Below are 24159 nucleotides of genomic sequence, written 5' to 3' on the forward strand. Positions count from 1 at the left end.
ACTGTTATTAATGATATTCCCCGGCATTAGCCTCCATTGCAAGCTAGTTCCAGTCCAATACCGAGAATACGAATATGGTCTATTACGTTCGATTATATTACAAAACAATATGCAACAGGTTACAACAATGACCCCTTGTGTCCTATAACTTTGTATTTTTCCTAGTTTATAGCTGCTCTTCTCGATACCGGAAATCTTTTTATGGTGCGGGGATTGAATATAGGGCTAAATTTACTTGCCCACCGGGCTGCCAAACTTCTATTCTTACTTACCCAAGAACAAAAATTTACTTGCCCCGGGCAATCAGACCTGGGTTTTTCCTGCCCTGGGAGAGAATCAGCCCATAACGTACGACCGTTCTCAGCGCGCGTAAAGATCATTCTTTCCTCTCCCCACCCCTCGTTTCCCAGACCCCACTCCTAGTGCTTGCTGACACTCGAACAGAAGTGAAGACATTCATTTTTGGATCAAAACGCGCCCTCGTTGCCTGGGCTGTATGTAAAGCTTTGTTATCTCAATTCCATGTTCTTAGACGACGACAAGAAGAAAAAGTCCAAGAAAAAGCAGCGATGTAACTCGCAAAGGGAGCCTATTGTTTGGAAAACAGACATCGATGATTGTTACAACATCTACGCTGAACTTGGAAGGTAAGCGGGACTGCAAAACTGTAGGTAGCAGTGTTTTACACCGAGAGACCTTTCCCCTCCCCCAACCCCTTCCAAACGTTGTCGCAATAATCTGAGTTTCAATTTGTTTCTCGACATAACGTGCTCCCGCCAAAATGTGTTGCAATCGTTAAAGCTACAATTTTTCCCTGTCAAGATGTGCTGTGTCAATTGCAATTTGTATTTTTCCCGCCAAAAACGATTCTTTCTCGTAGTTTGCCGAAGTATTTCGTTTGTGACTTAATTTATTACAGATTACCTGTTTTCCCGCGCTTTTCACGGGTTACACGTTTACCAGCGCTTTTCCAGGTTACACGTTTTCCCGCGCTTTTCACAGGTTACATATTTTCCCGCCCTTTTCACTAGTAACATATTTTCCTGCGCTTTTCACAGGTTGCACATTTCCCCGCGCTTTTCACGTGTTACACGTTTTCCCGCTCTTTTCACGCGTTACACGTTTGCCTCGCTTTCCAACAATTGTAATTCTTTGCTTGCTACAGGTTATATGTTTCTCATTTTTTATTTGTATTTTCCTTCAGGGGCCGGTTTTCTGTTGTAAAGAAAAGCGTAGAGAAGGTAACAGGCAACGAATACGCCGCTAAACTTGTCAAGAAACGCATGGTGGGCAAGGACGAAGTCGAGGATGAAATACATCTTCTAAAAAGACTCAAGCATCCTAATTTGAGTGGCTTTATCGACGCTTTTGACACACCGAAAAACTATGTAGTAATTGTTGAACTTTTAGCCGGTGGTCGGCTGTTTGACCATCTGGTTGTTATGGACAATTTAACGGAGAAAGTCGCTATCGGTCACGTTAGGGAAATTCTCGAAGGCGTTCAACATCTCAGAGATCTCTCAGTCGTCCACCTCGACTTGAAGGTGAGGCAACGAAAAAAGAACACGCGACAACCTGTTTTATCTGCCTTCTAAGGCTCTGTCCACACTAACCTGGGTAAATTTGAAAAAGCATCTTTTTTCTCCGATAGGCCAACCGTCCACAGTGAAACGGCGTTTTCGGTCACCGAAATCGGAGTGTATCGTTTTCAAATTTATCCGGATTTTAATGTAGACTGGGCCTAAGAGACGTTGTATGGTCTTTGTTTTACTTTAATTAGTTAAGGGTTTCATGTTCGCCATTTTTATGTTTCTTTCTTTGTCCTGTTTAGCCTCAGAATCTTCTTCTAGATAGTGGGCCGTTACCAAAAGTCAAGATCATTGATTTTGGCTGTGCGACGGAAATTTCCGATTCAGAACCTGTAGTAAAACAAGTGTTTGGAAATCCTGAGTGTTCAGGTTAGTTTTGTCATTATGCAAGTGCCAATACCTACAAACCCTTTCACGGACCATTCAAAACCCAAACAAAGAACAGCTCGGCTGTTTTCGTCAAAATTAAGCAAACTAACAGAAGAATATATGGAATGGTCATTTGAATGGTCACACAAGCTAGTGTTTCATCCACAGACTTAGAAGTTAGAACCACCTTGTACAGCATAATAAACAGCACCACATGAAAGTATTGCTCAATAACTTTCATTTGAGTGGTCACACACTAGGGTTTTGTCCACAGACTCGAACTTTCATTCACCTTCATCTAGAAATATCTGTGCTTATAGTTCTGATGTCTCTGCGAGCTTTCACAAATTGCCTTTTTTTGTTTCCTTTAGCTCCAGAATTAGTGAACAGAAAACCTGTAGACTTCACAACAGACACGTGGTAAGTGTTTTTTTTTTTTTCACAACAGACCGACTATAAGATACTGTACTGGTTTTAGTTGCTACTATTTATTTTTCAGTTGTTCATATTGTTTACGCTGTTTGTTCTTTTCTATGATTGCAGGAGTATAGGAGTTATAACCTACGTCATGTAAGTATCAGCAGAGTTTCCTTTACCGTTTAGTGTGGGTTACGCCTTCGTTCTTATTCTTTGGATATAAAGCTCAACACCAAAACAGAATATGTTTTCAAAAGTTATGAAAACTGAAACGCTTTCTCGAACTTCTCGCTATCTTGAACCAAAACTGCATTGTCGTAATAGTATTCATGAAACTTCTCTCTTACCGACACTGAATAGAAGTCTTATATTGAAACGTGATGGATTCTGTATGTTGATTTCTTGTGCTCATTTTGACTTGCATCTGATTGCAGATTAAGCGGAGTTTCGCCATTCCAAGGAGAAACAGTTGAGGAAACATGTCGAAACATAACAGATGTCAAATACGAATTTAATCCTAAGCACTTTGAACACATCTCACAGCAAGCCAAAGATTTCATCTCCGCGCTTCTTGTTAAAAATCCAAAGTAAGTAAAAGTTTGAACTTTGCTCAAATTTTGTTAATAGACCTTTAGAGGCGATTGTGTTCCGAGAGCCAGTCCCGCACTTGATCCGTCCCATCCCATCTCGCAACTGTCTCAGCCCAACTAAAATGATAGGAAACAGTCGGAGAGGCCGGCGTCTTCCGACGCTCCTTTGTCGATCTGTGACGTCACATTTTGTCATTTCGTTGGGCTCTTTTGAGATTATCCAGCGTTCTTGATGTTGTTATCTTACCAATACATGATTTGAATTTTTATTTGAAATTAAGATCGTTAGCATAATGATTAATCCTAAACCTTGTTGTTTCACTGTAGAAAAAGAGCCGACTGTCAGAACTGTTTAAATTCGCAGTGGATTAAGGTAAGCTTCTTTCATAAATTGTGTCTAAGCTCTTACTCTTCAATTGATTGGCTATGTGACGACTTGACTTTTGCTTTTCCACTGTCGTCAGAACTCCGTAAACCTCCATTGCTCCTCTCTGGCAATTTTCAAACTATAAAAATCTAAACGGTATGTCATTTTGTTTGACAGATGCTCAGTCCCAGGCCCCCTAGTCCTGTCAAAACAGTTAAACTAAACACATCACGGTTAGCGGCGTTCAACGCGCGGAGAAGAAATCAGGTGAGAGATCAAAATATTGTGAGTTTGTTGTTAGTCACAGTGGTTCCTTTTTTTCTTTAATACCTTGATACCGACCAGTCTGAGTCATCTTTTATTCTCTCTCTTGTGTATTCATCATCGTATTTCACACTGGATGCCATGTTCAAAAATTTTATTAAGGGTGCGATTCGAGGTTGAAGATAGAACTTTCTAAGCAGAACTTAACTCTTTCTCGGCAGTACCAAGTCAAAATATTAATTCTTGTTACTTAATGGCAAGCTTGCTTTTGTTAGTTAGTCGTTGAAATGCGTTGTTTACTGTAGTCTCTGCTGTTGTCTAACAGTTAGTTTTTGTTCTCTTATAGCACGATATCACACCTTTACCTTCAAATAAAAACAACAAGAACGTTACGACTGTATAGTAATAAGGTAAGAAACATTGTTTATTAATTTACTGATTACAAGAGCAAATCCAAAAGAGAGACGTTCAAACATGCTCCCATTAAAACCGTTGTCCCATTTTGACGTTTTGAAGTGAGATTGATGTTAAAGTGGTTTCCAATGAATGGGCCAATCACTGGACAGCATAAAGTAGAATAAACCAATCAGAGCTCATTGATACGAGCTTTCCATCCGCGTCAAAGCGCGGGAAAGTCGCCATTCCGGTTTCAATTTCGTGTCCTGATTGGTCAGAGCGTGCTACACCTGTCGTTTTTTAACCAATTATCAAGAGGAAACCTTGACCACCTGATCACACTGAAAAGCCACTAGAAACCACATACACTATGAACAAACGAATTACGCCTCTTGGCTTTATTCCATTAGTTTTTCTTGATATGACGGCGAGTTATTTTAGGAATAAAACCTCCGTTTCTTGTCTTACTCTGTTGATAAAGAACAGCTTCGCAATAAGAAAAATACCCGCGAAAATCCAAGCTAGTCTATACATGTTTATTAATCTGTGAAGTAACTGACTTCTGTTTTTTCTTTCTTTCTTTTGCAGTTTTAAGAATTTTACTTGTGGAATTAGATTTAACACTTGTTTTAGATACTTTTTGTGTAAAATTTAGAGATTGTTACTTAGATAATTGTGCACATTTTCGAGTTGTACATTTGTAAGATATCTTGGCTTGAAATCTTGTATGTAAAAGATAGGTTATTTTTCGATGGAAATTTATGAACACGTTCAAAACAAATTGTAAATTGTAGATTGAAAACTCGCTAGCTAAAATGAGGCTATTTTGGCCAGTTATTGCAGTTAAAATGCTTTAAAGAGAAGAGAAATTTATTAATTCGTTTAGATATTGCCAATTGGAAGCAGAATTTTAACACTTTAAGAAAGAAAGACATTCCATTTTCGTTAACGAACTTTTTTTGGAAATTTTATTTTCATAAACATGTTTTATTACTTTTTTCTCCTTAAAATTGTTAATATTTAACATTTGTCTCTCCCGGTTGTCACGCAATGTTCGGTGAGAGGCGTTGCGTGATCCTGAACGTTACTCGAGTCCGTGACATGTCGTAGATTTACTTTCTATTATCAAGCACATCTCTAAAAGAACATGTGACCTAAATAAAGGGTCAATGTGACATTTATTGAAGGCAAAGGAAACGGTTGCCTTCGTTTTATCGATGTGAATAACATCAAAATATCACGTTTTAAAAAAGGTTTTGTGATGTGCTGAATAGTGATAATCTACCTCTTCGTTATTTACCATGTTTTTTATTATTTCGTTTGTATTTTAAATAATCGCTGTAAAATGCGAAAGTTTGTTTTCAGTTATTTTTTCAAGCCCAAGTGGCCAGTTTTTCTCGGGGGAAAACGACCCGAGGGCCTGTGGCGAGCAGTCCAAGCCGTGAGGAGAATGGGGCGAAGCTCAACAAAAGAGGATTTTTTCCCCAATTTCTTTATTATTATTATTCCTTTTCTGAATACGACAGTTTCAGTTTCTTTAGATGACACGTTCGTTTGTTCTCTTGCTAAATGCCCCTTTTTGTTATCGACAAAGATAGTATTTTCCAGCATTTTTCAACTGCTGGCTTATTTATTAACTTAAAACGACGAAGTTAATGACAGAATACATGCATAGCATTCAGAGATTGGTTGAGACAATAAAACATGAAGAATTTTATTGAATATCTTTTCTTGTGTATTGATGTGTACACTTTTAATTTGCTTTTATATTATACTCTTTATTAAAATCTGTCGCACACTCTGTGCCCTATGTTAATCAGACTCTCTGCTTGACTTCTCTGCAAACGATTTAGCCCCTTTAGCCATTTTCGTCCTGGAACAATAGTCTGTCCACAGGCAACTAAGTTCAAGAACGATTTGTTCTCTTTCAGTATTTAAATAGACTTTGCCGTTATTTCTCATGGTCTGCCTGAAAGGTTGGTGCAACGCCTCACGCTGACGAGTATCTCAAAATGGAGGCAAATCCTACAGAAATTTGTCAAGTTCACACAGGTTACTGCTATGTTTCTTTCTGTAGTTACATTCTCTATTGTAAGCTCTCTCCTCCGCAGAGGCCTCTTAAATATTTTTTTTCGGACGGGCTGGGAAATGGGGAGCGGTGAAAAGTAAGCGCGCGAAGCCTGGAGAGAATGGCAGCGAAAGCACGCGGGGGACACTGGGAAGGGAAAAGGAAAGGATGTGTTTTTTTCGCCTCTCCCCCTCCCCCCATCCTCCACTGAAGGAGCCTCTACGGAGGGGAGAGCTATTGTAACTACTTTCCGGCTTTGTTGGTTTGAATGAAATAGATCTAGACAACCTATTAAACTTTATCAAAAATACAAAAGGACGGGGTGTTACCACAACATTGATTCCCTACAGCGTTGCCTCAATTGTCGTGGAAAGCAAACTTCTATTTCATGTAAAGATTGCTACGACAAAAATGATATTAGACATATATGTCGAGTGAAAACAGAAACCCATAAGGGTTTCTGGTGAAAATTAATATAAAACCTGTATTTTACTCCCTGTACTAAACATTTTCTTTTGAAAATTGATTGATTGATTGATTGATTTTATACATTTATTTAGACACGGTAAAAACATCAGTTATATGAATTCTAACTACTACAAAATACAAATCTAAACAAATTTAAATACTATTAAATACTAACATGTAAAAGAGCGGCCAGGCCTCAAGGTCTAGAAACGTTTTAGGGTTCCAAAGTCTACGTGATTTGAAACATTTCACGTTAAGGCAGGGACTTTGTAGCCACCACGAGTTTCGTATTTTTGTAATAAGAAAAAACCAGGCAAACGTGACGGGAGTGCGTCGGAAAAACTGAAAAAAATTGAACAGAAAGGCAATAGATGGTAACCGATACAAAGAGCTAAGAGAAAGAGAACCCATGCTCTTTTCCCCGCGTCCTGAACAAAATATTGCCGAGGGAGACACTGGGAACGAGACAGCTTTTCTTGAGGTGAGAGCGCACCGTTGCGTTATGAAATTGTCCAGAAGAAGATAAATAGTAGTTGTTGAACTACCATCGCTTTTCTGTAACATTTGCAGACGTTTAAATGACTGGCTTTGCTTTACGTGCAGGAATTCATGGTAAGAATTCGAAATACTTAACCTCATGTGAAAGAAAAGCTAAATTGACCTTGAAACTTGCAAAATTCCGCTTCGAGGTCTAAAGGCGATCTGATTTGCTGCTTAAAGTAGAATGCAAAGCTAAGTTTCTCAGAATCACAAACAATAGATGGGTGTGTTTTGATAAACATTTCACAATTTGTACTTTACGATGGAGGCGCTCCTGAAAAACCTCAAAGAACATGTTTCATGTTCGATTTGTTTGGACACCTACACCGACCCCAAGACCATAGATTGCCTTCACACATTCTGCTGTGAATGCTTGAAGAAACATGCATTAACAAGCCAAAGACAAGGGCTCTATCGATGTCCGGAATGCAACGCGCAAGTTGACATCCCTGAAGGAAATCGTTTTGATCGTTTGCCGAGCAGCTTTCTGCACAACAGCTTGTTGAGTCTTCTTGCCGTTCGACAAAGTGGCGATGGAAGTGAGATGAGTTGCAGTCTTTGTCAGAAAAAGAGCGCTGAAGTCGACTATTGCTTTGATTGCGAAAAATTCATGTGCCCTGACTGTGTAAAAGCACATGACCTGTTCAGAACGGCTGCGTTTGAACATCACAAAGTCACACCAGTGAAACAGTTTCAACCCGAAGACTACGAAGCCTTGTTAAAGCGGCAGTCTTTTTGCTCGCAAAAGTACCACGAGCGAGAGGTAACGAGGTTTTTCTGCCTTCATTGTCAAGAATGTGTCTGTCAAGTTTGCATAAACACAGATCACAAAACCCATGATGTTGTTCCGCTCGATAAAGCAGCCGATGACGAAAAAACCAACATCATAGCCGAAACCGATGTGATAAAAGAAAAAATACAGGCCTGCAGTGGCCTTATTCGACAAATTGAGACGACGGAAATTGAGTTGGAAACTAACATTACCACTGCTAAACGCCAAGTTTCCCAGACAGCCGAACAAATGGTCACGAAGATTCGAGAGAACGAGCGCGAAGCCATCACCACCCTCGAGAAGACACGCGTGTTGAGGATCGAGAAACTAAATGCTGCAAAGAAATCAGTGCGGTCTTTGGAAAAGCAAATAAACCAAGCACTTGAGTTTGCTAACAGCCTCGTTCAAAGAAGCTCAAGCTCAGATATCATGCAAAGCAAGAAGAATTTGAAAAAGCGATTTAAAGAGCTCAGTGAAGCGCAAGTACCAGCAATGCCCGTAAGATCATTTGTGAAGTTTGTCGCAAGAAGTGTGCCAGAAAGTTTAAGCTTGGGCTCGGTGAAAACCGGAGGAACATATTTTCTTCCAATAACAGCGGTGGAAGGACTAAGTCAAAATTTACAAGCTGGCGTGCAAGCGGTGATTATAGTTCGCCCTGAAATTTCTGAAGAGGAACTGACGGCGAGTGATGCTGAAGTTGTCGTTGAGCCCGCCGATAAAGTGGCAAGTTTGACCGTTTGTCAGAAAAAGGACGGAAATGTCCCGGTAAAGTTTGTACCGAAAGTACAAGGAACCTACCAAATTACAGCAAAACTAAATGGTAAGGAACTTGTCGACAGTCCTTTCGTTGTCCAGGTGAAAGAACGACGGCTTGATGCTGTAAGCGAGTTGCTTTTAAAAGGAGAAACTCCATTAAAACCGCGTGGAATTGCTGTTAACAGTAGGGGAATGATCGCCGTAACGGACAGTGAAACTTGCAGTGTTTTTATATTCGACAAGGAGGGAATTTTTGTCCGCAAACTGGATTGTCGTGAAAAGAGTTCTGAGCCAGTTCACGTCGCATACCTGAATGATGAAGATATTCTGGTGGCAGATGAATATAATCACCGAATACAGCAGTTTAATGTACAGACAGGGAACTTTGTGAAAGGCTTTGGAAAGCGGGGAACAGCAGAAGGAGAATTTTCCAGCCCGGCCTGTATTTGCATGGATAGTGAAGAACGCGTAGTTGTGACCGAATTCGGTAACAGTAGAATTCAAGTTTTAACAAAAGACTTTAAACCTCTGTTTATATTCGGAGATAGCGGCCCAGAAAAACTTGATCATCCTCTGGGATGTGTTTATTACAGAAATATGTTTATTGTATGTGACAACAGGAATTCTTGTTTAAAAGTGTTTGACAGTACAGGGAAGTTTCTGTATAAGATTTCAGAGCCTCAGTTTAAACGACCTTGGGACTTGTCTGTAGACAAGTATGGCAATCTTCTTGTCTGTGACTTTGATGATGGAAACATTAAACAATTTACGGTTGATGGTTCTTGCACTGGCAAAACTGTTGCCAAGGTAAAACTAACACCTTGGGGAATAACAACAACCCCAGACGGTCGAATTTTAACAACCGATTTTAAAACGGAAAAAATATATGTCATTGAATAGATTGCAAATTGTCAGAAACCCTAAACAAACGTTTTAATATTTACTTGAAAGTAGAAATCATCTCACTACTGATCAAATGTACGATTCAGTTTTAATCTGTTTAAAAAATGCGTTAAGTTAAAAAAGGTAGATGAAAAATTTTAAGAGACCCTGTACTTTTTAAAGAGAAAATTTGCTCGAATGTAGAACGAAAAAAAAAACATTGCCATGCAGAAACCGAGTTTTTTAAATATGTAAATAGCTAAGGTAAACCTGATTTGTATTTTCATATGTGTAAATAAAGACTTTTTATTATTATCATTCAGGGGTTATCATCTCTAAGTACCATTTCAATAATACACAATCAATTGAATTCAGAGTTTTCAACAGGGTCTGAAAAGTGAGGTGTATGTCAATTATCCCATTCAGTCCCACTTCATTGATGTAAACAACATCAAAACGTCACGTTTTTAAGAAAAATTGTTGCGATGTGTTGGACAGTAATAATCTACCTCTTCGTTATTTTCCATGTTTATTGATTTAAGTTATTCACTGTAAAATGAAAGTTTGTTTACTTTCCAAAGTTATTTTTCTAGCCTGAGGGGAAAAACGACGCGAGGGCCTGTGACGAGCAATCCAAGCCGTGAGGAGAATGGGGCGAAGCGCAACGAGAGCAGATTATTTCCCCCACTTTCTTTTAATATTATTCCTTTTCTGAATACAACAGTTTCGGTTTCTTTAGATAACATGTTCGTTGGTTCTCTTGCTAAACGCTAGCCAACGCCCCTTTTTGTTATCGACAAAGATAGTATTTTCCAGCATTTTTTCAACTGCCTGTTTATTACCTCAGTAAAACGACGAAGTTAATGACAGAATACATGCATAGCATTCAGAGATTGGTTGAGACAATAAAACATGAAGAATTTTATTGAATATCTTTTCTTGTGTATTGATGTGTACACTTTTAATTTTCTTTTATATTATACTCTATTAAAATCTATCTGTCGCGCACTCTTTGCTCTGTGTTAATCACAAATGCATATAACTTGACTTCTCTGTAAAAGATTTTGCATTTCTTTTACTATTCGCTCGCTTTCCACTACAATGCTATTTTTTTGTTTACACCATGTCCCGAACAAGTTAACAGAAATGTAAAGTTGTTCTTGCATTCCGTTCGTTTTTTTTCAGGCCTTGTGGTTAACTGACTGTAAGACCTTTTAATCTACTTTAAGGTACTCTGTTTTGTCGATTTTAAGTGCCAATGACACATCGAATAATTAACAAAACTGCTGCCACTTGTATTCAAATGGAAATAAATTATATAAAGTTCCCTGGTCACGTTTCTTTGCTTACAGTATGCATAACATTTTAATCCACCTGCCTACTCGTGAAATAATTGCAATATTTCGTGTCGTTGTCATGTTTACATGTTTACCTCAAAAGGCTTTTAAGGATAAAATATGTTGAGTGTGTCAATAACACAACGCATGAATCGTTTTGGATGTTTTGAAATCTTGCTTGAATAAGCCAGCTTATTTACGCAACTGTTCAAAACGACATGCCGCAAAAAATTTACTGATTTTTTTAGCGAAACTCTGGCCTGTTAAATATTCCTATTAAATGTTAATTTTTTAAGTTTAATCGAAAGCCTCAGACAGTTTGACTCATTTTAAACTGTTCTGTCTTTTACTATTAAACTACAACTTTGTCTTGATCAAGACTTCCTTGCTGAAGAAATCAACCTTTGTCGGGTATTTTTCATGTTCTCTAATCGCAGGTCATGTATGATGACGAGGGGTCATGTTGTTCCCAACTCCATATAGCTCATATTCTCGTATTTATTTCATGATTATTTCACACCACATCCAGTCTGTCAAAGGACCTGATCATAACGTTCTTATTCATTCGTGCTGAATAACTGTCCCCACCGGTCATAGAAGCGGAGTTTTTATGTGTCTTCTCCGTTTGCGTTGAAGGGAAAATCACATACGCGATTACCAAGCACAACATAACATCCAACATTCGGCTGCATGTTTGATACCCCCACCACGACCAGTGATCCACGCCGTTTTCTTCCTCAAGGTCGTAAAGATTGTACAGCGAGAACAGTGAATATAGCTCCGCAGCTACATAGAGCAGGGCGAGAAGTGACACGAGCCCTGAAATTCGCGCGATTTTTTGTGCACCCTTCGGAGGCTGGCTCGGTTCGACATGGTAGGTCGTCACAGGATCCAGCGATGAGGTTGACAGCGTCGAGACAGTTCTGTCTTTGATGACTGTAGCCTTGAAAAATTTTGCGGTCATTTGCGACTGCCAGTTAACTCTCCATCCACTGTACAGGAAGCAAACAGCGAGAACTAACCACCAGGAAATTAGAATTGTCTGACACAATATGAGCAAACGAGCGAGCTTCGGCGCGAGTGTTATCAAAAGGTACACTACCAGAACCACAACAAAATGCGTCGCTATCACTGACACTAGAAACTTGATGTTTTGCAGTCGACGAGAGATGAGTCTCAGTTTGTTTACTTCCAGAAAAGCGAAGTGAATGAGTGATAAAGCCGATGTTAAGCACGGATAACCGATCGCGAATAAAATTCTTATCAACAACACTGGAAGATGTAGCACCGTGTGCGACTCGTACGGGTCAAGAATGAGAAACAGTGTTCTTGAGAAACTGAACAACATCAACATTATGCAGACAGCAAGGAAATAATTCCCTAATGTCATGCCTCTGGCTCGGTGTTTGATTTTGACCACGCAGATACAGGAAAACAAGGCGATCCCGAGAAATAACAGTCCAAAACCGATGTAATGTACTTCCCAAAGAGATTTCCAAGCCATAAGCGCTTCGTCCCAGTCGGGTAGAGGCTCGGGATTCGGGTCTGCGCTTGGTTCCGCCGATGGCTCTGCGCGAGGCTGAGTTTTGTTCGTCTCTGGCTCCGCCGATGACATCTTGTACGTTCTGTTACTCTGCATATGATCTGATGTTGTGCCTCGGAGGTTTAAAATCGTTTATAAACGCGAGTGTATACGCTGCTAATTAAAACGATCTCTCCGTCGTCTTCGCCGGGACTTGAAGGCTTTGAAATGTTCATTAGCTTTTAACGCTAACTGTCTTCTCGAGATATTTTCCTTTCACTTCAACGTTCTCTGAAGTCTGGCTAATTCCCTTTTGTTTCGAAACGTTGCTCGACCTTTGTTATGCAAAACAGTGGCTTTCGACAGGTAGCGATGCGTGATTTAGCCCTCGTTGAAAGAACCTGTCTACGTCTTTGCAATGACATCAGCATTATTAGAAATTCAATAAGCAATATCGTAATTTCTATTTTGATCGTAACTGTGCTTCGAAAAAAAACTTCCATTTAAGTACGTTCGCTTTTCCTTTGGACGAGTTTAAAAATATACATAATCAGGAAAAAGGAGTTATTTTGCATGCGTATTTGTCTATATCCGCGCTTTTGTTGTGCGTGTGAAAATTGACAGCCAACCCACAACCGCCCTAACAAAAAAATTAAAATTCGATGCAGTTATTTCCTTATAATAAACAATGGGGAGACAAAGTATAAAGCAGTAGGAGTCACCCAGTATTGTAGAAATTACTGGTGCAATTAAGTAAATATTAGTTTTTCCCAGGCCCAAAATAAAGGAATCTTTCACGCGCGAAGGTTAATCAAAAAATTTATTCCGTTTTATAAAAGTCAAAACAGACGCGAAACACACCTAATGGATTTAATAAAAACAGGTATTTCGTTCTAGAAAGTGCGATTTTGTACAAACAACTTTCTTGAGCAAACGGTATTTGAGTAAATATTCGGAGAATTCTTGTATAAAGTGAACGTGAGTTGGAAATTTAAACCTAAACTAGTAAAACATTATTGAGTGTTTTTATATGGATCGGAAGCGGTTGATCATCGGTTTATGTCATCGCGTGATTTTTTAGTTCGCGTGTTTTTCGCCAAATGCGTGATTTGCATTGGAATTTTTAATTTGCGTGGTATTTCTAGAATTCCTGGCTTCCCTCTACTGTTTACTTACTAAGGATGTATTTATATGCAACATTTATTGTTTTTTAGCTCGAAAACAATAAAAAAGTCCAACGAGCAAATGTGACAGTTATACGCGTATGTTGCAAATAAATACGCCCTAAATCGACGAGAAATGCCATCTCCGTTAGATTGTCTTTTATTTGTATATTTATTATTAAAGTTGCTTGGATACTGTTTTACAGAATGCTTATCTCAAACTCAGATATTGCAATGTATATTTTCGTGATGTAGTTTACCCTTGCAGTTTCGTCATTAATTTCTTTTTATGTTTGCACTGAAAACGATGATGATGCATTTAGAGCCTTTAGACAATATCCCCTTTTTGATATTTTCTTAATTCTCCTTACTTGCCTACATGAAAACGTATCGACGTTGAAGGGAGAAAATACATGTGGATTATCCTTGCGAATTAAAGGATTAATACAGTCTTAATTAATTGGTATTTACAAATACGTAAGAAAATGAAACGCTTTTAGTTCTATAGGACTATTTTTAACAGCAATGTCAATATCAAAACAATATATTTATATCTATTTAATATATTTAATATATTGGGTAAATTACAAATCTCTTATAGAAACGCGTATTAATATACTCGATGGTTAAAAAATTACTTAATAATCCAATATTGTAAACCGATATTTTTAGAGAAATTTTAACAAGTGATCACTTCTTAATATTCAAACATTTTTACTCGTGAAAACATAGTTAGTAGAGGGGACTGGCCAGTCCCCTCTACTAACTATGGTGAAAATATTTAAAAGTTGTTGTTTGGCTTGATTATAACATAGCCAGCTTTTTGGAGAGCTGTAGGCCTGGTCAATTGCTTTTCGACGGGTTTGGGGCGGAGTTGGTCCGCCGAGGATTTTTTTCTTTGATCAAGACTCTCCAACTGAACAGGGGTTTGAATAACATTCATAACTAGCTTCCGGTGGTATAATAGGCGACCGTGATCGTCAGCAATGTAACCGACCTTTCCCGAGGGGAGATGGGGGCAAGGGTCTGGGGGCATGCTCCCCCAGAAAGATTTGAAATGCAGAAGCTCGGAAATGCAATTTCCAGCCTTTTGGGCATCAAAAAAAGTTGACGATGATTACTTTTATTGATCACAGAACAGGTTTTTTGAAATGTTTTTAGATGCAAATCTTATAAATGAGATCTTAACAGACGGCAGCAAGAGGCCCTACAGGTGGCGGTATACTGCCGGTAACTGGTTTTTACTGAAATCATTGCAAAACAGCTTTCTTCTTCACTTTCTGCTGATGTTATGTGTATTTTTCAGCACATTAAACTCATTCTAAAATAACACTCTTGTCTTTTACGGCGCATGCCATTGTGCGTTTGTCTGCCACTTTGCCAGTCAAGAAGGCTCCTGAGTTTACACCTGCTAGAAGAGTCATAGACGAGCCTTGATCTCATCAAGAAAGGGTAGTTGTGAAACATATAATGCTAACGTACCTTAAAAATTGCTCTCAATTTATCTTGAAAGAGTTTTAGCCTGAATTTTTTCTATCACACATTTTCAAAATACGAGTGGGTTGAAAAATTTGTAGGCCCGGGCCTATAGGCTGGCTACGCCCCTGATAACATCCATAACATAGCAAAGACTCGGCATAACAAAAATTACTGGAAGATATTTCATCAACATTGTTCTATTTTCAATTACCCTTGAGGTCAAAGGTGTGACCCTTCCTTTGACGCACCGTTCAAAGGCGTAGGCAGTTTTCATACGGCGCTTTGACGTGTATCAAAGGTGACCTTGATTTCAGAGGATTTCTTGCCGACAATTTGGGACCAGTATAATCAAAGGTAACTGCGCCGGCCTCTTTGTTGCAATAAAGTAGCACCTTTGTGCCTCATTGCTGAATTGACTTTGGACTTTTGGACTCCTTTGATTAATCAATCGAAGATGGCCTTTGAATGAGATATCAAAAGTTTTAAAAAAACACATTTGACTCTTATCTGATCGTGATATCAAAGGTGGGCTTTTGTGAATTAAGCATGTAGGCAGTAAATTTTCTGTCTTTCCTTCGTTATCTGCGCTAGCAGGATTACATACTCAGCCATGCAAGAACATCCCCAAGTACTTTAGTGATGGTTACAGTAGTACCGTATAAATAAACCTAATTATCTTTGCTTTTTAACTCTAACAACTAAGAAGGGACTTTTCAGTCTTTTCACGCACTTAATGTCCCCGGCACAAAACAAACTAATTTGCAGAGATTTGAACTTTTGAGCGCAATACGGCCGCCATCTTGGATTATGATTGTCAGAGAGAAACCTGGGGAAGAGTTTTCTTTCGAACTCGAAAGGACACCACGTAAACTCTTCTTTCGTTATATATTCGCAGGGCTATTTTACTGCTAGGAAAAAACATCTAATGAACGATTTTAAATATTTTAATTGAGTTTCTCATAACGAAATGGGGCGGAACGCGAAAATTGCGCGCAACTCGCAACCCGAATGAGAGTTGAGTTTGTTTAACGCGAACTGCTTTATAATGGTGACAAGTTGCCTGAGGAAACTGGAGCCGTTAGACTATACTGAAATGAAAATATTAAGGAGCGATAGATTCAGCGGAACAAAAAACACTACTAAAAGATCTGACTTGTCCCCCAGTCGTCTCTTATGCGAAAATTGCAAGACGCGAAGGATGATGGGAAGGACGGAAAGGCGAGAGTCTCCTTCGCTTCTTCTCTTCCTTCCCATGATTCCCTCCGTGTTCAGCAGTCGACTCAAGACGGACTCAAAAGACGACTGGGGACGAGTCAGACTAAAAGATATTCCGTTAACCGTTTGTTCTACCTTTGATTGCCTTTGAGGTCAAAGATGCCATTTTTGTTACTGGAACGCACGGTTGAAAGGTGGGGACCTTTGAGAACCCTTTGACGCGCGTGTTAAGAGAGTTTTGTCCGGCATCTTTGATGAGTGAAACAGCACCTTTACACTTCATAACTTCAAAGGCGCCTTACCTTTGATTGATATATCAATCCGAAGGCGGCCTTTCAATGGGATATCAAAGGTTGCTAAAAGGCAGTCTTTGGCTCTGCATTCGATCGTAATATCAAAGGCGCTCATTTGTGAATTCAGCAGAGAGACGGTAAATATCTTTCTTCCCTTCTCTTCCTGCGCCAACAGACTCACCAGAAGACAAGAGAAGCTAGATTATTAAAGTGGCACTGTCATTGGCATTACTTCGGGCCGACAAAAGCCAAAGAGAAAAATATAGATTAATGGAAACTTAAAATAAAGGTCCAGGTTTTTTTTTTTAAAAAATACAACTATATTAGTGCACTGAAGCCTTATTTGAAGTTGCGCAAGCATTGAGGTTTTGAGCTCATATTGAAGGATACAGACAGACTTTTTCATATTCTGCTCTTGTGTCAAACTTTAAAAAAATCACAAAAAACAAAATAAAAACTGCACTCCCTTCACTGAACAATTCACTTAATAAGCAAAGATACTTACTCACAATTTTAGGACCATTTTGACCAAAAAGGCAGAAAAATCTCCACGATAGTGCTCGTTTAATGCATGTAAAAAGATTTTTTAATAGATATAGTAGTATGTACCTGAATTACTTTTGTTTCTCCATTTAAAGGTAACTTTCGATAGCATGTAGAGAGAGATTTGATCAAAACCACGCTTTCTCTATCAACACACTCTTAAGTTTATTTGTTAAACAACTTGTATCGGTCGAATTTCTGAATCGTTTGACTATTTATGACATTACAGTGTTAGTCTACTGTACTCTGTATGAAAATAAATCTTTCTTTCTGAACAAGATGGTATGTACAATGATGCGAATAAATGTTTACACTTAGTGAAGCTTAGTGACCATGCATTAGCCATTTATATTTATCGCAGGAAATTCACCTGATATTTCTGAGCAACCCGAGTATATAAACTCTAGCTTCCAACACCACTAATAATCCCAACTGAACGGAGACTGTAAACGAATGTACGAATGTAAACAGACCGTGACAAAACTTGAATTTCAAGCGACCATGGATATCTCTAAGCATCGCAAAAGACGCGAATTAATGCATGTAGACATTATATGCATAAATATGCTAGTCACGTTTCAAGGAAAAATGCTAAGTTTTAGAAACTGGCATCTTGACAGATTTGCAGTAAAACTGCTGGCTGAAAGTCTTCGTTCCATTGCTTTTCTCTTTGCTCTAAAAGGAAATCCTTCCGCAAAATCTCGCTCATACGCCGTCATGGGGAGGGGATGGTTTATTGCCGGTGTCGGAGGAGGGGTACATGGGAGGGGGGATTCCGCGTGCATTCTACTACCAAACAGATAGTCCTAAAAGTTAGAGAGCTTGTAAGCGGAATGTTTCGTAATATCAAAACGAACCCAAGTGTACAACGTCTACTTTTCTAGACTCAATCATCTTTTTCTTCAGCCTCTTTCTCCGTTCATCATCAGAACTCGAACTTTCTGTATTAGCTGGGTCTAGCACTGTTTCATCATGTTCATCAGTGGGAGAGTTTGGCAAGGAGCTTCGTATTTTCCTCGCATCAATCCCTGAAGCTGAATTACCATTATTTTCAAACTGTTCCTGAATCTTCGCCGCCGCTTCCTCGCTGGTCATCCTCGCGTATCGTCGTGGAAACCGCTTTAAATCGAGCGTAGGTCTTTTATGTGGCGAGTCATGTGACCTATAGCTACTTCTGGTATAGCTTGGTGTCCTTGTGGCAGCGATTGGTTTCCCTGTGGCACCGTCCGGACTTCTAAGTGGTTTGTAGGGAGATATGTTGCGTTTTCTTGCGGCAGCCTTCTTGGGAAATTCCTCGTCAAGTACCTCTGGGTATATTTCCGCGGCAGATTTTACAAGTGACTGAAATTGTTCGTTGAGCAAAACGAGCTGAGCTTTCAAAGAGTTCTCTTCGTCTTTAAGGGAGTTCTGTTTGGAAAGAAAAAAAGTAAAAATAAAGATTTGTACATTGCAGGTGCTATACAAAGAAGTAACAATTTTCAACTGCATTCAGTAGGTAAAGTTTGTGTTCGAGCCAAGTGGCCCATCAGGCCGCTTATCCCAACCGCGCGCTTATCCCCGTTTACGTAGCAAGAGGCGACTTTTTTTACTCCCCGCTGGATGGGATGCCAGTCCATCGCAGGGTTACCCCCAGCATTAGCTCACCAGTACCCATTTATACATCTGGGTGGAGAGAAGCACTATGAGAGTGAAGTGTCTTGCGCAAGAAAACAACGCAGTGACCCACGGTCAGGGCTGGAACCCGGACCTGTGCGCACTAACCATTAGGCCACAGCGCCTCTCTCCACTTAGGATAACGCGCGTAACGAATACAAATCACCTCACGATATTTGAACTGTAGAAACCGGATTATGGTTGCGGTTCATGGTTGCGGTTCTCTTAGTTCTCCTGACTGCGCGAAACGTAAAGTTCGGTTTTCGGAGATAGTAAACATTGGATAAAAAGATATACTTCACACTTTTCGACCAATCAGATTGCGCCCATAAGACTGCCAACATTTTATTTCTCGCATTGCAACTTCAAGCTGAAAGAGATTTGTTGGTCGCGTGCTTGCTTTTATGCAACGAACAAAACCGCAATCAACTTTTCAAAACGTTTTCTGTGAATTTCCTGCTACATATACCATCAAAGCCAAATAAGCGAAATTGTAGGTTTGCATTTGTGTTTATAGAACAATTTTCTCTCGGACAATTTTTATGCAGGTTGAAATTGACCCAATGTAGACAAATTGTCTGTAATTGCAGGGACCTTGCGCTCGCCCTCTCGAGACCTTTTTACAAGAACCAAACATTATTTGCATGATAAAGTGAATTTCGGAAGTGTCAAAATCTCTGTAATCTTGAAGCACGATTGAAGATCTTGAATAGAAACTTGCTGATTTTGTTCTATAACTTCCTTCGACGTAACAAAATCCAACAAAAATCCTTCGGGAATCACGGATCGAACTTGAGAAGGACAATTTTTGTGTAATATAGCAGACTTTCAGTCGACCATGTGTTTACACGACAATGCAAATTTCGTTTGCTTTTGAGTAGAATTTAAACAAGAACTTCTTAGACAAGTTAAGTTCCATTTTGACGTTCTACTGTACTAAATGATAGCCCCGGAAAGGTTTTCTGTCGAGACAAAACAATTTTATCACCTAATTTGTTAGTTTAAAGATTCAGCTATGAAATTACAAAATTTATAGCTTAATTTCGCGCATTTTGCATAATTAACGTGATTGATATTGTGAATTCGTTACAAACAAATTTTCGCTAACAAAATCATCCAGCAACTTTAATCACTTTTAAACGGTTAATAACAAAGTTATTACAACTTTAAAGAACTAATTTTGAAATTTAAACTGTGGGTGAGTTGTTTGTTCTTGCACACTTCGTCAGTGCTAAATTATCGGTTAAATTATTCTGATTTCGTTTTCATTCAATTTAACACATTTCGACTTACCATATCTTTTTTCAAAGCGAGTAACATTTGCCTTGGAGTTTGTTCTTTCTCCACTGTAGTTGATGTCATCTTAGCAAGTGACGATCTTTCACCGCCCGGGATAATGTCTCAAATGTCGATGAGCAAGCGAACACGCTTGTTAGAATCAAAAGTTCTCGTCTTGTGGTTTACGGACGTGATTCGTAATATCATTGCGTAAACCCTCTACCACACAGCCAGTTTCGAGAGGAATTTTAAGAGCCCAAAGATACCAATGCTAATTTTTCTGCATAAATTCTACAAAAATCCAAAGGCTAAGATGATTTTTCTCTGGGCCTCAGTGTTCTGTCTTTATGTAGATCGTTGTAAATATCTACACAGAGTGGATAAACAAAAGATTTGAATGAATCTCAGCACAATAATTCAACGTAAACAGGCGAGAAAATACTTAAACAAGCCATCCAAATGCAGCGATGTTCATAAAAATGATGTCACTTGCTTTGATTGACGTTTCCAAGCCCTGTGGTCACTTCGATGGCTTTAGTTTGAAATACACAGAGCGGACCTCAAATAAATTCGAATTTTAACTCGTGACATTGCGTTTAATTTATGCTAGCAAGATTTTGGCGTGACAATTAGCACAAGAGAACAAAAGCAAAGGGCGTTTCGATAACTCAGCTCCAGAAATCCGGCGAGTAAAGCTTCTGCTCGCAAGCGGGTACTGATGTAACAGGAAGGAATTACACGAACTAGAAAATCCGATTATTGTAATAAAAACAAAGTGGGAGGTGGAAGACGCATTTTGTAAGCTTCAGTTTACACGAAAGATTAAGAGATTGTTCGTATTGTCCGAGTGTCTGTATTTTAGGTGCGTTGGACAGTGGGGGATAGTGTTGGTGGTGGTGGGGAAAGGGGGGGGGGGGGGGGGATGGGGTTGTGCAGAACTGTTAAACGTTTCCTTACACGGGCAGCGTGCAATGTCAGTACCAGACAACGGAACTAAGCGATGGCACAAGGAAATAGTACCCTTCCTCTGGCCTGGTTTGCCCTTATCCTTGCCGCTCTCCACTCCCAGCTCCTACCCCCCACCACGACCATACTCACGGTTTGCGCAGATAGAGACCGCGTGCATGCGTCAACACCCAGCCAGCGTCAAGTTCTTATTTGCGAAGTGACCATCAAATTGTTCAATTTAGTAGGTCCGATCACATCTTCTTCGTTTAGTGGTTTAGCTGGGAGACAAGAGTGACTTTGGGCAAATCTTCTTTGTCACAACTATTCGAAGAGTTTCCTATTTCCTGTGTACAAGCACTTTGAATGAGTTAGTCCGGTAGTTCATAAAAGAAAAGCACGCAAAAATAAAATCTCTGCAAGCTTAAGGAATATTAAAGCGCGAGCCCAAACGAAGATGTAGTCGCAGAAAAAAATTCACGCCCGTGTGAATTTTACGCCCTTTGAAGTTTCTCTGAAATTGGTTGCACTTGCTCATTGCGCTTGCTTTATGCATGTTGCCAAATAAAGGAAACGCGACAAAACGGAAAAATCTAGCTTCACTTTCCTTTTTTGTGGCCTGAGTTTCAGTTATTTCCTCCGGTTGTTGTTGTCTTGAGAGTAAGAATAACCAGAGGCGGCGGATAAAGGTCTTTATTATTTGCGCTTGGGCTTTTAGGGTATGGGAGGCGCGGTGGTCTAATGGTCAGTGCACCGAGCTTCGGATCGAGCTGTCCGGGTTCGAGGCCTGGCCGGGGTCATTGTGTTGCATTCTTGGGCAAGACTTAACTCTCATAGTGTCTGATCTCTCTCCAACAAGTGTATAAATGGGTACCGGCGACATAATACTGGGGGGGGGGGGTACCCTGCGATGGACAAGTTTCCCATTCAGGGGGGAGTAGCGAAATATTCCTAGCCGCTTAATGCTACAGAAACCAGGATAAGCTCCGGCAAGTATGGGCCCCTTTGGCTTGAGGCTTCCCTTTTAGGGGTAGGTAGATAAAGGTAAAGTCTGTTAACGTTTCCGAGCCATGTGGCCCATACAGCCGAAGGACCCGAAGCTTAGTTCTGTAGCATTAAGCGACTAAGAGTATTGCTACCCCTTCCCCCCTGGATGGGATGCTAGTCCATCGCAGGGTTACCCCCAGCAGTAAATTCGCTAGTACCCATTTATACACCTGGGTGTAGAGAGGCACTATGAGAGTAAAGTGTCTTGCCCAAGAACACAACGCTGACAACGCAGCGCACCGGCCAGGCCTCGAATCCGGGCCGTTCGACTCGGAGTCGAGCGCGCTAACCATTAGGCCACTGCACCAGCCCTTTTAGGAGTGCTTCATTTTAATACGAGTTCTTTTGCATGTGCTTCGTTTTCGAGTTTTGGGTTCTTTGTTCTCGAGTTTTTAATAGGTGTTTTGTTTTCGAGTTCTGGGTCCTTTCGAGTTTTGAGTGTTCTTTTTCGAGCTTTTTCGTTTCGTTTTCGAGTTTTGGACGCGTGCCTAGTGCTTCTTTCAAAATGATTGGCCAATAGACGCAAGATTGTGTATTGTCAGAGACGCATCTACGTTTATTTTGGCGAAGTCTATTATTATAATCTTCTAGTTTTTACCGAATGGTAATGAGGTTATGTTATGGGCCGCATTTTCTCACTCGAACACTCACTCACTCACTCAATCACTCACTGGATTCTGATATCAAACCGCAATTAATTCATCATTAAACGAGAAACGTGCTGACAGAAGGGTCCTTTAAACGCATTCAGCACATGTCAATCAGAAACAAATTATTCTTCAACCTCGTTCCAGGGTCTCTCTCTTTCAGGGAACTAAATTGAATTTCACAAAACAAATCGAAAGAGGATCACTTACACTTATCCTCTGGTGATAAAAGAGAATAGAATTCGCTCAACGAAGCCTCAGAGCATAGGCTATCAATGACCCATTCACGTAAGAAAACATTCAAAGAAGCGTTTTAGTGAACACAACATTCATGCACGTTTTTGTTTCGCGTCACATCATCTTCGTGTCACGTCATCCGTTCTTGATCTTTTTGAGTCGTGCAGAAACGCGCATCTTTCTCTCAAATTTTATTCGCTGCTAAAAAAAAGTAAACATATTCACAAAACAAATTTACTTAATGCTAAAAAGATTCAAAGGTTACACTTAAATATTTTTGTGATAAAATACGGAATTCGCGCTATGAACTACATATAGTTACGCTTAAACTGTTATAAAAAATTATTACGCTCGCCTTGTGACGTGTTTTAGTCAACACAACATCCACGGCACGTTTTTGTTTCGCGTCACGTCACCTCGTGTCACGTCATCCGTTTTTTTCGACTTTTTTGCTTGTTTACAAGTGAAAGTAGGAGAATAACAGTTATGTTAGGGAAAATTTCACATTCTTGTAAACTCTCAAAGGATTTTTTTAATTTCTCAAGGGACTGTTTTAATTTCTCAAGGGATTACTTTCAGCTGTGGGTGATCACTTGCGATCTCGTGGAAAAAAAACGTGACTTGTCACATTTACAAACGTTATATAACAATTTAAAAAGTGACATGTCAGCTTTCTTATCTCAACGCACGTGTGTCTGAAAGGCGATTTATAAAAAGCGTCGCACAAACAATGGATTGCGTAACTAAAACACGAATAAATAATCACTAGCACTTACATCGTTTAAAAAGTTACAAACGTCAAAAATAAACCATACCAAAAAAACTCGCTCTTTTCAAAGATATTTTTTAAGTTAAAACAAATGCAAGAGATGGGGGCTTCTTTTAGCTTAGGAGCGGTTAAAAATTAGGCCAAATTTGGTCGCTACAAGCGCCATTCTATTTCGTCATCAGCCTAGGTCGTTAGGGGCGTGACCTCTCGTTGACAGCAATGTTGCATGAATCGGCTTTACAACATGCGATCGTATCGACGCAGTTCGAGTGGAATTTCAGTCAAAGGCAGCAAAATTTTTTCGTATTTCATCTTCAAATATAATTCGAAAGCATTCACTGTATATATGGCTTTTGTTTAATCCTTCTTAAGCCCACGAAGAAGCTGTCTTGATATCCGACCCTCGCAGAGCCTAGACAAAACGCAGCCTGAGTGTATGATTTGTTTACGCCGCAATAATATGCGCAATGTTTTCTCCGACAGTAGTCGGAAATATCCGTATTTTTTTCGTGCTTTTTCGTCGCAAAAACAAAGCGTCGAACGCATATTTTGT

At 39.7% G+C, this 24159-nt stretch overlaps 4 protein-coding genes across 4 annotated transcripts; 2 read left to right on the forward strand and 2 right to left on the reverse strand.

Annotated features, from left to right (window-relative positions):
* Positions 1–522: 522 nt before the first annotated feature.
* LOC144629745 (death-associated protein kinase 3-like) lies at positions 523–5497 on the forward strand. Its single transcript, XM_078487962.1, has 10 exons — positions 523–647; positions 1205–1544; positions 1832–1958; positions 2330–2355; positions 2458–2528; positions 2810–2962; positions 3293–3338; positions 3510–3599; positions 3943–4006; positions 4581–5497. The coding sequence occupies exons 1-9, from the start codon at positions 523–525 to the stop codon at positions 3997–3999; spliced, it is 1035 nt and encodes a 344-aa protein (XP_078344088.1). The 3' UTR covers positions 4000–4006; positions 4581–5497.
* A 1209-nt stretch (positions 5498–6706) lies between these two features.
* LOC144630157 (E3 ubiquitin-protein ligase TRIM45-like) lies at positions 6707–9728 on the forward strand. Its single transcript, XM_078488449.1, has one exon. It carries the CDS (start codon positions 7331–7333, stop codon positions 9494–9496), a length of 2166 nt encoding a protein of 721 aa, XP_078344575.1. The 5' UTR covers positions 6707–7330; the 3' UTR covers positions 9497–9728.
* Positions 9729–11095: 1367 nt separating this feature from the next.
* LOC144629999 (uncharacterized) lies at positions 11096–12972 on the reverse strand. Its single transcript, XM_078488261.1, has one exon. It carries the CDS (start codon positions 12452–12454, stop codon positions 11330–11332), a length of 1125 nt encoding a protein of 374 aa, XP_078344387.1. The 5' UTR covers positions 12455–12972; the 3' UTR covers positions 11096–11329.
* Positions 12973–17853: 4881 nt separating this feature from the next.
* On the reverse strand, positions 17854–20486 carry LOC144630486 (uncharacterized). The gene is made up of 2 exons (XM_078488842.1): positions 19977–20486; positions 17854–18437 (listed from the first exon to the last, which is right to left on the reverse strand). The coding sequence occupies exons 1-2, from the start codon at positions 20043–20045 to the stop codon at positions 17877–17879; spliced, it is 630 nt and encodes a 209-aa protein (XP_078344968.1). The 5' UTR covers positions 20046–20486; the 3' UTR covers positions 17854–17876.
* Positions 20487–24159: the final 3673 nt, after the last annotated feature.

This window comes from Oculina patagonica, chromosome 11 (genome assembly GCF_052425735.1).
Source record: "Oculina patagonica isolate OP01 chromosome 11, crgOcupat, whole genome shotgun sequence".
NCBI classification, from domain to species: Eukaryota; Metazoa; Cnidaria; class Anthozoa; order Scleractinia; family Oculinidae; genus Oculina; species Oculina patagonica.